At 53.2% G+C, this 14,441-nt stretch overlaps 1 protein-coding gene across 1 annotated transcript in view; it reads right to left on the bottom strand.

Moving 5' to 3' along the window:
- The window catches only part of LOC131823081 (mucin-2-like), an 18,284-nt gene extending 4,820 nt beyond the window's left edge, over positions 1 to 13,464 (bottom strand). The window contains exons 1-3 of the mRNA XM_059159065.1: positions 13,109 to 13,464; positions 1,909 to 5,493; positions 69 to 173 (exon numbers count right to left, since the gene is read on the bottom strand). Coding sequence (XP_059015048.1) covers positions 69 to 173; positions 1,909 to 5,493; positions 13,109 to 13,388 — 3,970 coding nt within the window. The 5' untranslated portion in view covers positions 13,389 to 13,464. The remainder of the gene's footprint in view (positions 1 to 68; positions 174 to 1,908; positions 5,494 to 13,108) is intronic.
- Positions 13,465 to 14,441: the final 977 nt, after the last annotated feature.

Below are 14,441 nucleotides of genomic sequence, written 5' to 3' on the forward strand. Positions count from 1 at the left end.
AGTTTAATAGAGAAGAGAAAACATGTTTCCTAGAAAGATGAAGTTAAGCAGCAGCTATCATATCATACCTGTAGGGTCATCCACGGTCATGGATGTTGAAGGATCAGTGTTCAGCGATGAGGAACTTTCATATGTGGGGAAGTTAGTAATGGACACCACATTCCCATCAGTGCCTACAGGAGAGACAGGTAGGTTGGATGGATATTGGTCAGTTTAGAAGGAACGCGCTTGAGAAATATCAACATGTGAACACGTTGGAAACAAAGATTATTTACAAGGAAGTGTTGCTCGAAGACTAGAGACAGGAGAACATAGGTTTGGGGTGATCAGAATGCCAACTCTGCCCAAAAGTTGTGCCATGAACAAGCACCATGGACAGTAACTGGTTCTCCTCTGTCTTTAGTTCCATCATCAACAGAATCCACAGAAAGTGTGGAGGTCATGGGCATCAAAGTGCTGGTCTATTCTATAAAGAATGGGCTGGTCATGAGGTATATGAGTGAGTGAGGCAGATGGCTGCCCAGGTGACTTTGACTTAGGTATTCTAATAGGACATAGTGGAGGCCATATACTAGATAGTGTCAGGAAAGATTCCCATCAGATTCCTGATGGGAAGCGGGTCGTTATATAGATAATGACAACTAAGATGATGTGATCAGTCATCTCAGGGAGATGACACAGACACAGAAGCCACATAGTTCTATGCCCACCACTCTTACTGAGAAGGATCACCCATTAGGGATGTGTAGGGAAGGTCAGTCAGAATGGGCTGATTCTCATCTGGGTGAGAACAGGTGACCCCGAGAAGTTTCAAGACCCAAACACAGAAACGTGGTATTCTACCATATTGTGTAGCAATTCCACTACTAGGTATTTGCTCCACAGCACAAAAAGGACTCAAATAGATATTTTTACACGAATGCTCACAGCAGCACAATGGGCGAGAGACGAAAGGTAGAGCCAACCCAGATGTCCATGATGTATGAATAAACAAAAGGTGATGTATATCTACAATGGGATATTAGTCAGCCTTAAAAAGGAAGGGAACTCTGACACCTGCTACAGCATGGGTGAACCTTGAAAGCGTGATGCTGAGTGAAAGAAGCCAGACACAAAAGGGTAAATATTACATGATTCTGCTTGTATGAGGTCCCTAGAATAGTCAAATTCATAGAGACAGAAGTAGAATGGTGACTTCAGAGGCTAGGAGAAGGGGGAAATGAGGAGTTAGTGATTAATGGGAACAGAGTTTCCGCTCAGGAAAATAAAAAAGTTCTGGAGACGGATGGTGGGGACATTTGTATACAGTGTGAGTGTGCTTAATGCCACTGAACTATACATTTTACCTCCAAGAAAAAGAAGTTTTTATGAAAGATGTGATACACATGGGGCACCTGGATGGTGTGGTCAGTTTAGCATCCGATTTTTGGTTTCAGCTCAGGTCATGATCTCAGGGTCATGAGATCAAGCCCTGTGTCAGGCTCTACAATGACCGCACAGTCTGCTTGTTCCTCTTCCTCCTCCTCGGCCCCTCTCCCCGCCCCATGCTGCTACTCTCTCTCTCTCAAATAAATACATCTTTTTTTCCCCTAAAACATGTGATATGCATCAGGAATGGCTACAAAGCGAATTACAGAGGAGCAATCCCACAGTCTGGGTTTATGCAGGCTACAGTGAACTAGAAAACCAGATACAGATATAGACTGGACATTTCCCTGCAGCCAGAATCCTGAAGCAATAGAAGTAAAGTATGCTGTCGGAAAAGGGGAAGGGATTTCTTACCATCTTCATTGACCAACCAAGGAAAACAAACCCATTTCCAAGAAGGCAGAGGCAGCCGGTCCTTACTCATAAATGGGACAAGCTGTCAGGATCAGGAGCAGGTGCCTCCTGACCTGGAAGTCTCACCTCTGTGGAGTGGGGCCCCTGACGGTACAGAGGTGGATGTCCGGGGGGGATCTGTCTCGGCTTCAGAAGAGGTTAAGAGTCCTGATGAGGTTCTGGCCAGGTCAGTCTCCACTCCGAGGCTGCTGTCCTCTAGCCCTGGGTTTCTAGTCTTGGCAGAGGGGTGGCTGGTCTGTGCCAGAATGTTGGTAAATGCTGAAGAAGAGACCCAAGTTGAGACTGTGGGGTCTAAGGGAGAGGCCCGGGTCACTGCTGTGGGGGACAGATCAGAAGAATCAGGGCTGTTGCTAACGGGAAGGGATGTGTAAGAGGAACTGACCCCCCATCCAGAGGATGAGCTGGACTGTGACATGGTAGAGCTTGTCCCCGCATCCTCCCCAGTGTCCACGGAAGATGTGGCCCCTGGAGGAGACGAGGAAGATCTCGTGCCCTGCAGTACAGACACCGAGGAGGAAGCGGTTTCCCCCATTGTGGGGGAAATGCCCAATGCAGTGGTCACCTCGGGGGACACAGCAGAGGCTGAAGAAGAGGATCCTGGCCCCAATCTGCTTATGGTCACTGAAGATTCTGACCAGGGGCTGCTTTGCCTTCGAGGAGTGCTTGGAGTTAAAGACAGAGATGAATTCCCTTTGACATCTAAACTTGTTCTCAGTTCGGCTGTGGCTTTTCCGTGGCCAGATGTCCGAGTCACCCCTCTGCTGGTTTCCACAGAGCGGGCAGTGAGATGCTGAGCCTCAGTAGACCACCGTGGGGGTGAGCTTGTCTCAGCTTGAGACACGGAGCTGACCGGTCTTGCTGCCTCTGAAGCTGTGAATCCCTTCTCGGATGTCAAAGCGGTGAGTGCTGCTGGGGAGGTGGGCTCTGTCGGAGTAGCGGGGAGGGGTGGCGATGCGCTCTGCCCAGCTTCTGTGCTGGGGGGGTCTGGAGGTCTGGATTTAGACACACCGGTGCTGCCTCTTGTCCCCCAGGTTGTGACATCTCTGGTTGTGATATCGGGGGATGGATAGATCAATGACGTCGGTGCACTTGGTTCTGGGCCCACGGTGAGCTGCTGGGAGGCCATGTCTGTACCCCCTCCCAGGGGCTGGCCCACAGAGGTCAAATCCTTTTCTGGGAGAGCACTGCTGTCTACCCCCACACTTGAAAGTTCATAGGAAGGTACAGGTGTAGACGTAGTAAACGTCTCGGATGAACTTGGACTTGAGATGTCAGGTGCAGTCGAGGCTGTATCCTCCGTGGAGCTCGTGCTTAGCCACGTGGCCACAGGGAGAGACGTAGTGAGAGCCCACAGCCAAGAAGTGATTGTGTTCTCCTTATTGGTCGTTGGGGTCAAGGACTCACCTGCGGCATCAGAGGTCAGTTCCCAGGTGCTGTTTCTGGAGGTAGGGGAGGCAGTGGCCACTCCAGACGCTGGTCCTGGGATTGACTGTGTCCCGAATCCAGGGGACTTTTCTGCCAGATCTGGGCCCTGGGATGCAGTGGAGCGTTCAGCTGTGTCTGTGCTGGTCCCTGCTATTGTGGCTGGGTGGGTGGGACCAGGTGGCCTTGGGGTTTGGGGGTTTTCAGGGTGAGTCACTGGGCTGGCAGACTCTGTTTTTACATAGGTGTCCACAGTTCTGAGCTCCTTCACTGGGCGGGAGGAGGTGACATGAGCTGTTTGTGTCGCTCTGAGACCCAGAGGGGTGACGTAGGAGGTACCACGGGGGCTGGTCTTTCCGGGAACGGACATCTCGGGGGGTGATCCAGAAGAGTCAGATGTTTCCTTCGTGTCCATTTTTGCTATTGATACAGCCGTGGTGGTCTTCCTGGAGGCGGAGGTGAGGGGTGGGTCAGAGCCGGTTTCCACCACTGCGCTGGGACGCTCTGAACGGGTGTGCGCTCCGAGGCTGAAGCTCGAGGAGTCTGCTGATGCCCGCAGGGGGCTGGATGGAGAGACTGTACCATCTTTTGGCCCCACTGATGGGGCTGACGTACCCGGGGCAATGGTGGGGCTCTTCCCCGTATTGGTACTGGCTGGGGTCTTCCTAGGTGAGGAGGACATGGATGTCTCAGGTGGGGATGGGGTTCCAGGGAGAAGCTGGGTAGTTCCCAACTTTCGGTCGCCACCATCTCCCCTCGCGGGTTGCACCCTGCTGGAAGCTGTGGCACCAACGGCGGCTGGGCCTCTCGTGTTCTGTGTTGGGAACATGGCCGTTGAAGGTTCCTTCGGAGACCTCCCTCCCATGGAGCCGGTGTTTAGGACACTTGATCTTAGAGCCACACCCGTCGCAGCAGGAGGAGTGGCAGCGGCTGGAATGGCACTTGGTGCCAGAGGGGACTTTGTCTCAAGGCTGGGACTGGTCTCCAGCCAGGCACTGTTGCGAAGGGCAGTGGGATAATGAAGTGTGCTCGTGTGGGGCTGTGACCTCGCTGCCACGGAAGTAAAGGGGGAGGTCCGAGATGACCAAGAAGTTGTAGGAAACTCAGGGCCCGCTGAGTCTGTGTGGGTCTCCAAGGCAGAGGAGGGCGATGGAGAAAGGGAAGGTTTCACTCTGGAGACGCTGGTGGTGCTGAGGGCTGTGGGGCCACCTGACAGCTCCAAAGCCAGAGTCCTGGCTGAGTCTGGGGCTTCCGGGGAGGTGCTGAGGGCGGGCAGCGTCCCCGCAGTCCCTTCCCCCGAGGGAGAGGGATGGGCCTGGGCAGAGGTCCGACTTGTGACTTTTCCAGGACTTGCTGTATTTCTTGGTGTCATGAGGAAAGGGGTCCCTGTGATCAGGGGAGCGGTAAGTCTCTGCGTTGAGAATGTGCTGGAGCCTGACCCTTGATCACGTAGATCTGAAGGAAGTGACAGCAGAGGCACACGGGAGGTCAGCGTGGTGTCTCCCTCAGAACCAGGCTCAGGGGAGGCCAAGGGACGTCCAATGTGGGACAGAGTCTGTCCTGGGCTCGCCGGTTCCCTGGCGTCTGGAGTCTCTCTAGATGAGGTCTCAGGTGACGAGTGTGTCCCTCCTGGAGTACGTGAACTAGTGTCTGTCCCTGTCTCAGCTGCAGAGGTGACGGGGACACTTTTTGCCATCGGACTCACACCTGTGGGTGTCTCAGAGGAGGCTGGGCTTTCTGGGGAGGGTCTGATCCTGGCCCAGCTGCTCCCCGCACTGCCGCTTCCTGTCACCGTGATACCAGTGGGGACATTCTGCTGATGGGTGATGGGGCCACGTCTCGCTTCCGTGGTTTCTCCGGGTGAAGTTCTTTGGGGGGGGCTGCTCTTCAGAGTGGGGAGCTCAGGGACATCCACAGCAGGAGAAGGGCTGACAGCGGTTTCCGTGACGTTTGATGCCACTCTAGGATTTGTCTCTGCCTGCTGCGTGTGCCGGGCTTCACTGGTGGACTGAACTGAGCCTGCCTGGGTCTGTGCTGTGGCTGTTGGGTTGCTGGGAAGGGGTGCTGTGGGGTGCTTGGAGCCCCCAGGGGCAGCCGTGCTGGTGTTGTGTCCTGGGTGGGGTAAGGACACTTGAGCATCAGCTGTCACCCTGCTATCAGGGCTGGAGGCCGAGGTGACAGTCAGGTTGTTCTGTCTTCCAGGAGTGGAGGTTCTGGTCATGGTCTCAGCTGGGGAAGTAAAAGACAGGGCACTTTTGTTTGCTGAGGTCACACCTGCAGGAACCTCACATGACAAACGGGTACCTGTGTGTGTCCGTGTGCACTCAGTGTTGTGGGCCCCTGTGGGGATAGGGTAGGAGCACTGGACCCAAGGGGGCAGGACGGGTTAGCGTTTGCCTTCCGGGGGCAGGTCTAAGACTCGTCTCCTGAGAGCAGGCTGCTGGCTGCCCGTGGGCTTCCTGCAGTTCTTTCTGACGGGCGACCCGACTGGGATCTCTTTTCTTCTGCTGGACAAACCTACATCTAGAAGACCTGCTGTGTACATGGGAAGTTGGGGGGAAACTGGGCAACCTTTCCGACTGAGAAGAAACAAATCTGCACAAGAGAAAGGACAGGGCAGCCACACGAATTTTCCTAAAATAAAAACCTGACTGTATCAGTCCCCTCCTTCAAACCTCATCCATTAGTGTATTGTGTCCCTAATGACCCATCTTGCTTCTCCCTCTTACGCCGGCTCTCAAGCGGGTCTGACACCGCCCCCCCCAAGATTGGGTAAAGGGTAAAGGTGCTACCTTTGGGGGATTTTACAACAAATGGTGCTCCGCTGCCACCTAGTGGCAGAGGCCAGGGATGCCGCCGCGACCCCCAGAGGCTTACGCCAGCCCGCCCTGCAGAGAATAGTGAATGACAACGGTGGAGAAGGCTGAAAACTGGCCCCACCTGTACCTCCCACAGCATCCTTCCCCTCGCCTTCAGTAATCACAGAGACATTCTTGCACTTCCCCAGCCAAACAAATCCTAATTCTGCACTCCTCTCTCCCTTCTGTCCAACCTTACCACTTTCGTCTTTCTCTGATGAATATCTACTCATCACTCAAGATTCGGTTCAAGTTAGTCTATTCCATTATCCTTACTGAATTTCCTGCATGTTCTACAATATGCACATATTCCTTCCACTGGAATTTGCAGGAAAGTCTGAGAAGGAAAATAAATATTGATGTGGGGACACAGAAATAAAAGAAAAACAATAAATTCCCTTACAACTTATAAGTCAATCAGAGAAAGACCAGGACAGATACCACATGATCTCACTCATATGTGGAATTTAAGAAACAAAACAGATGAACATAGGGGAAGGGAAGGGAAAATAAAATAAGATGAAAACAGAGAGAGGCAAGCGAAACAGCCTCTTAACTCTAGGAAACACTGAGGGTGGTTGGAGGGGAGGTGGTGGGGGATGGGCTCACTAGGGGAGGGGCGTGAAGGAGCTCTGGGTGTTATATGCAACCGGTAAGTCCCTAAATTCTATCTCTGAACCTAGTAATACACTGTTAATTAAATTGAATTTAAATTAAAAATTAAAAAAATTAAAAGGGTATTATGATAATTTTTTTAAAAGGTCATTATTCAATATAATTATGTCCTTTAGGGGTTGTATCCTAGAAATTGCTACTCCTGTGCAAACGAGGATTAAGGTTCTGTTTTGGGGCAAACTCCTGGAGTTTCTAATTTATAACTGTATTGTGAAAGATACATGTCGGTAATTCAACTTTTGATTTTTCTTAGTTCATTTAAAAATCATTTTAGTGTCTTAGGGAATGTTTTCATTGGTCTGCTTTTTTTTGTTGTTGATTAGTATATTACTTTATTTTTAAATGGTGACTGAGTTCGATTATCTTTATCGTTAACTTTGTAAGAGAGAAGCTGTAAACATTAAATATGGACACAAATGTAAACATTAAAAAAAGTTTTTCTTTACAACTTACAGCCCCTTGACAAGTCCTTGAAACAGGCGAGTGACCTTCTTCTAGGATCCCAGCTGCCTCCATGTTAATACCTGGCTACGGGCAAAAGGCAGTCTTAGCCTAACATTAGCCCCACCTCCAGGACCTGTAAGTCTCCTCTAACATATAAAAGTCCCTTTGGGAACTTCCTCTATCTCTACCCCCTGCCAAGATATACGTTAGCAATCACCTTTCAAGCATAGGGCCCACTGATGGACATCTGAAGGGTCTCATGACTAAGATTTTACTTAGTCTAGTAAATGACTTCCTCAAAGTCCTGGAAACCTTGGAGACTGACTCTATCCCTAAGCCCCTCCCAACTTGAAAGTATATAATCAGCCAACTGCCACCACCCCTGGGCAGCTCCTTCTGCCCACAAGTCCTGTCTCTGTGCTTGAAAAAAATCACCTTTTGGCACCGAAGACATCTCTAGAATAATTTCTTGACCATTTGCTCTAAACATTTCCACATCAACTGTCACTGCTCATTTTTTTCCCTCCGTAATGTAAATTTTAAAAATACACAGCTTAATTATCTCCTCTGCTAGAAGGTCTTCTTTGAATTCGTGATAACATGCTTTATAATAAGAAATGCATATATTTGGTATTTGTTCCGGTTTCTGGCAAAGAACTGCTAAAACCCTTGGAAAGTGAAGAGAGTTAGAAAGGTGGCTTTTGTTATGTTAATGAGGTGGCTTTGGGGAAACCACCTAAGGATGGGGGCTTACAGGAGGGTGGGGAGGACGGATACCAAGGGGTGGGAGGGAGGGTTAGAGGTAGAGCTCAATTACCAGTGGCTGATGATTTAATCATTCCTGTGTCATGGAGCCTCTATAGAAACCCAGAAGGACAGGCTGGGAGAGCTTCTGGGTTGGGAGCATGTGGAGATGGGAGTGTGCCCCCTGCAGAGGGCATGCAAGGTCTGAGCCCTCCCCATGCCTTGCCCTCTGTATCTCTTCCATCTGGCTGTTCCTGAGTTCTATCCTTACATAAGAAACCAGTAACCTGGGGCATGTGGATTGCTCAGTTGGTTCGCCTCAGGTCATGATCTCAGGGTTCTAAGATCAAGCCCCACATGGGGGGGGCTGCTCAGAGGGGCTTTTCCCGTGTCCCGGAATCCCCTGTTTCTCCTTCCCTATCCCAACACCGCCCACCCTGACTTGTGCAATCTCTCCAAAATAAATAAAATCAAAAGAAGGAAGGAAGGAAAGAAAGAAAGAAAAAAAGAAAGAAAGAAACCAGTAACCTAGTATTCTGAATTCTGTGAGCCGTTCTAGCAACCCCCAAGGAGGGGGTGTGGGACCCTCTAATTTATAGTCAGTTACCTAGTCTTGCACTTGGCATCCTGAGCTGGAGGGGTTGTTGGAAACTCCCATTTGTAGCAGGTTGTTCAGAAGCACAGCTAACAGTCCAGGCTTACAACTGGTATCTGGTGTCAGGGGAAGGGGCAGTCTGGTAAGACGGAGCCTTCAACCCAAGGAATCTTGATGCTACCTCCAGATAGATAGTGTCGGAATTGAGCTGAATTCTCAGACACCCTCCTGGTGTCACAGTGGAAACTGGATCCAAGAACGGAAAAGAAGCCCTTCCTGAGTGGGAGGATCCTCTTGTCTGCTTTCAGCACCAAAGTGTAACTCTTCAGCCTCACTGCTGAAGAGTTATCAGTTATGTGTATCTCAGTTATGTGGTGACATACTGCAATAGACCAGAAGCTTCTAAAGGAGAGAAACTGCCTTTGGAATCTGCATCTCTCCTGCACATCAGTAACTCGCCTTCATTTGTTGCACGAATGACTTCAACTCATGAGAGCGCAACCCGAGCATATGTATCGTAGGAATGGGAGAGTAAAAATTCCCTGGTCCATTCATACATTAAGTCTCTGCCGTTCACAGAAATCTTGTGCTGAGCTAATGACGACTCCAGCTTCCTTATACCTCTACAGATTATCTGTCCTGCAGAAAGCGGCCACGTCCATCAGAGGGGAGAGAGAGATGGAGATAGAGATGATCATGATGAAATCAAAAAATTATTCAAGGGGCACCTGGGTGGCTCAGTGGGTTAAAGCCTCTGCCTTCGGCTCAGGTCATGATCCCAGGGTCCTGGGATCGAGCCCCACATCGGGCTCTCTGCTCAGCGGGGAGCCTGCTTCCTCCTCTCTCTCTGCCTGCCTCTCTGCCTACTTGTGATCTCTGTCTGTCAAATAAATAAATAAACAAAATCTTTAAAAAAAATTATTCAAGATCTCTGTGCCTGGCCCTCTCTTTGCATACGTTGCCCCGCTGACTCTCCAACACCCTGTGAAGTTCTTACTATGGAACGAATTAATTAATATATGCAAACAGTGTTTGACCCATAGAAAGGCACCCAACCATGGCTCCCTGGCATCGTAAGATTCTACGACGACCGAATGCAGAGGTAATATAAAAAAAAGATCATTTTTTTCTCATATCCAAGGTACAGACGGCTCTCTCCATTACCTGAGAGTCACCAGCTACCCCTCCTCCCCCTCTCCATTGAGCTTGGCGGGATGGTCTTTGTACGGGGCAATGGAAGATACAAGGAGCCATGGGACATACATCAGCTCACTCTTTCTCTGAAAAGAGAATTCTTTCTGAGAAGGTTCTGGTATAGAGTCCAAAGCCGAGGTGACACACTGGCTTTCTGTCCTCCAACAGGTAAGGACTGAAACCTCAAAACAGAATAAAGGTCGTGAACGCTTGCTAGCTCTAGAATGCAAGGAACCTTTAGGACTGAGCAGATCAGGTTACCATCTCATAAGCAATTAAAGAGATGAACGCACTTTTGGGGAATGGAGTTCAGAGGGGTCTCAGTGGCATGTCTCAGGGGCCAGAGACTGGCGTAAATGTTTAAATGTTCCCAGAGACCCTGACAGAGATAAGACGAGTATTCCCAAGAAGACACAGCCCCTAGGGCAAGAATCCCAGCACAGAGGATAGCAGGCACTGAGCAGTCTTCTTGCAAAAAGGATGCCCTGGGAGAAGCAAGGACAGGATGTCTGGCAGTATCCCTGGGCTTTACCTGTCAGATGTCAGCAACCCCTGCCCTCCCAGTTGTGACAACCAAGAATCTCTCCGGACACCGCCATTGTCCTCCAGAGGGCAAAAATCACACCCAGTTGAGAACCACTATTTTGGAGACATCTCCTAATTTAATCTAGATTTTTGCAACTACTCAATCGCACATTTGTTCTTATATTATCTAGATAAGACTCTGGAGGCTTAAAGAGGTTACGTCGCTTGTCCAGGAAGTGGCAGAGGTGGATTTGAACTCAGGCTCTCTGGCCAAGCACTGGAGTCAGTACTGTTAGCCACTCTGGTGTGTTACATCTTGGTCATCCGAATATAGGGAACGACTTAGACTCCGGGATGAGGAAGACCCATCCCCCAGGGGCAAGGAGCGGAGGGCAGTGTGAAGAACCCAGATAGGACTCTGGCCTCCAACTCCCTCTTCTCATCTGCCTCCGTTCCCACCCAGGGGACATCTGAGTGACAGGAAACTGGCCTGTGCACGTGCCAGGGCTGAAGGCGAGGGCCAGGCTGAGACCCATCGCCACCATGTGCCTCCAGGACAGCGTGCAGATGTGGAGATAGAACGTGGATGGGCAGCCAGGAGTCTACGTCAAGAGTGGGGGGGGGGTCCGTAGAGGCCACTGGGTCTGGCCTTGACTCTCCCAGAAGGTGGGAAGAGCTCACTCACCTGCTCAAACTGTCCACCTGGGAGCTGCCCTGGGAATGTCAAATGACAAACTGGACTCGTAGAAGCCCAGGACGGTCCCACCTGCCTGGACCTGTCACCTTCCTTTGGAGGGGAGGTCACCCAGTAACTGGGAAGAAAGGGGACTGTTTCTGAGGCTCAGGGGAAACACGAACAAATCTTTCCTCTTTTCCAGGAGAGGAGTCCCCAGCACATAAGATGTGCACAGTACAAGATGAGGGTTACTGAGGTCCTTCGGGATCCTGGACAGTCTCAGCCCCCAGGACAAGGAGGGTGTCAGCGTGGGATACAGAAAGTGGAAAAAGTTGGATGGGGTCCAAGGCGGAGGGAGAGGTGAGTGAGGAATGGATTTCCTCCAGCTCTGGAATTAAAAAAAAAAAAAAAAGATTCCTGGGGTAGATGGAAACTCAGAGAGGTTAAGTGTCCAGCCCAAGAACACACAGCCTGTCAGGGCTAGATTAAGATTTCTTCTCATCTCTGCTCAAGGATTAAGGGAATCTTTTCCAGCCTTTAAGTCACAAGTCCTGGAGGGTGTCTGGATCAATTCCAGGGGAATCCTGGCCCTGAGAGGTGTCCCAGGAAATGATGGGACCATGGGGAGGGGTGTCAACCCACAGTCCAGGTGACCAGCACTCCTGGGGACACAGCTCAAACAGCTCCCTGGCATCAGATTTGGGAGTGAGCCTGGGGGACAAAAGCTGTTAAGCAGCCTCTGTTTGTGGCTGCGTGCTTTTGGGGACAGCTCAAGGGGACACGCCCTATCGGGTTGGAGGTGGTGGGGTTGCCGGGTACAAACCCGCCCACTATTCAGGTCATTGTGTGGATGTCTTACAATGACATCTAACCACAAAGCTCTTCCCCAGAGCCGGAGAACGGGGCCAGAGAACGGGGCCTCGGTGACTCAGGGCTGGGGGTGCTGGGAAGCCGCCCCCACCTGCTCTGGGAGCTGCAGCCTGGCAGGCCAGCCACTGTCCAGGGTCTCAAGACCTTCCAGGGTGGGGAAGCCCCTCTCGACTGCCCTTCATGGCCTGGTGGCCTCCGTTTCCCAGAGAAACATCAAGGACAGTCCTTTGTCCTGGAACAAGCACACGAGCAGGTACTTATGTACCTGGCAGAGGGCAGACGTCCCTCTCTACAGGCCCTCCCATGTCTTGCACGCCCAAGAGGTTTGGCTCTTCTGCCCAAGGAAGCAGCTAGAGTAAAGCAATCCAAAGGCCTGGGCAGCCCAGAGGCCACAGGTGGGGAACTGTGGACCTTCCCTATGTCCAGAGAGGGCCTGGTCTCTCCCCACAGTGGGCAAACACACCACGCTGGACCCCTGCCTCTCCCTGAGGCCGGTGGGCTTCCTCGAGGGGATAAGGCCCAAGCTAATTCCCCCCCAAATGACCAACAGGCCCACATAGTTCCCTGAGGGATCTAAGAACCCATCTCCCCTTAACCGCACAGCCTGCCTTTTGCTTTCCGCCCCTGCCCTGCTCATTCCCCTATCGCGCAGCCCAAATACGCTCACATCACACCCACCTAACCCAAACACACTTGGCAGAAGCTGCCTCCCAGCCTCCGTGCACACAGATCTCCCTGCCAGGACGGTTCTTCCCTCTCTTCCACTGAGCGTGCCCGTAGACACCCCTGCCAAGCCCAATGCCGCCGGCCGCCTGGGCAGACTCCCCGCTGTCAGTGCTCCTGCTCAGCCTCACCACCCTCGTGACCGTGACTGGGCGGCCGCATGCCTGGCCCGCCAGCACCCTGGAGCTTCTGGAAGCCTGGCGCTGGGATGGGCTCATTTGCCACCTGCGTGCTAGGCACCAGGAGCCAAGGCATCAAGGGGAAGCGGCCCTGTGGGGGGAGGAGAAGGCAGGCACAGGAAGGAACAAATGCCGGGCCGTGTCCATGGCAATCCTGGACGCGGTGGTTTTGTGACTTGGTCTGGCGGGGGGGTGGGGGGGTGGAGGGGAGGAGCCCCTGCCTCATCTGGCCAGTTGTGACCTCGTATTTCGCCAGAAAGCAGAAGACCTTCCCGGTGGCCGTGGGGGCGGGGGAAGCTGGAGACACCTGTCCCTCCTGCCAGTCTCCTATCCTGTCCGGGCCCCAGCCTACCCCGCTTACCTGGCCCACAGACGAGGAGGAGGAAGCTCACAGCCAGAGGCAGCAGGTGCCCGCGCGGGTGGCCCGGGTGCCCGGGGCCCTCCCAGCCCATGCTCCTGCCTCCCGACCTGCGCTCCTCACCCCCTGAAGGAGTCCCAGTGACTGAACCCAGCCCGGCTGCCGGCACCAGGGAGGGTGGTGAGGACACGCCTTGCTGAGCTTCCCTGGAGAGGCAGGGCCCGCCCCGGGGGAGCGGTGGTTCTCGGCCTGCAAAGGTCAGCTGGCATTTCTCAGTGCCCATGTAGCCAGTGACTAACACCTGCAGACTGACACCCTCGGGGCAGGGGCAGGAGGGGACAGCCACCCACCAGCCCGGCCTGGCTCCTGGGGCTGCTCCCAAACAGCTCCCCCCCACCCCCACCCCCCGCCACCCCTGCCGTGGGTCCCTCAGGGCTGAAGAGAGGACAGAGACCCAGGGCAGGGACCCATCCCGTTCTCTGAAGGCCCTGACAGGTACCAGACACCTTCCTGCTCAGGGGGCTGGCACCACCAGACTGGAGCCGGGTGGACCCTCCCTGGGGGGGGAGGAGGCACGTCTGGCTCGGGGCGCTTTGGAATGTGCGGGAGTGGACAGGAGACTGCATTCCCACGCGGGAACGGCCTGCTGCCAGGGGAGCGGAGGGCTGGGCCTCTTGGACCTTTCCACCCCAACCCTCAACGCCCCTACCCCTGCCCCCTCCCGCCTCTGCCCCACATGGCCCCCCTGGGGTCTGCAGTCGCTCACGCCCAAGCAGAGCCCTTCCGCTGTCCCTGCCCGGGGCCAGGAGGAGCATGAGGGACTGGCAAGGGCTCCAGCAAGGGGATTGGCGATCCTGCTCCTCCTTCAAAACTCTGTAGTCTCCGCAGGCCTCTACCCCCCCGGGCTCAGGCTGTACAAACCGAAAGTGCGTCCCCGCACCACCTGCCCAGTGCAGACGACCAGAGCAATGCTCCTTAGGGGCCGTGCTCCTCGGTGACCACCCCCCGCCCCTGTACTCCTCCTTCGTCTTGCCCTGCGGAGACCCCCCCCCTTCTGCCCCACTCCTCAAGCCTCTAACGGCCGGACAGGTGGGGTTTATCCTCACCTCCAGGGGAAGGCACGGGCAGGTGGCCGGTGTGAAGCTGTGGGGGGTAGTGGACATGGCCACTACATGGCCTCACACCTCTCCTGCATCTCTCTCTCTCTCTCTTTTTTTTTTGAGATTTTTATTTATTCATTTGAGAGCATAAGCAGGGGGAGAGGCAGTGGGAGGGGGAGAAGCAGACTCCCCATTGAGCTGGGAGCCTACATGGGGCTTGATCCCAGGACCTGGAG

The sequence above is a fragment of the Mustela lutreola genome, chromosome 2 (genome assembly GCF_030435805.1).
Source record: "Mustela lutreola isolate mMusLut2 chromosome 2, mMusLut2.pri, whole genome shotgun sequence".
Classification (NCBI taxonomy): Eukaryota; Metazoa; Chordata; class Mammalia; order Carnivora; family Mustelidae; genus Mustela; species Mustela lutreola.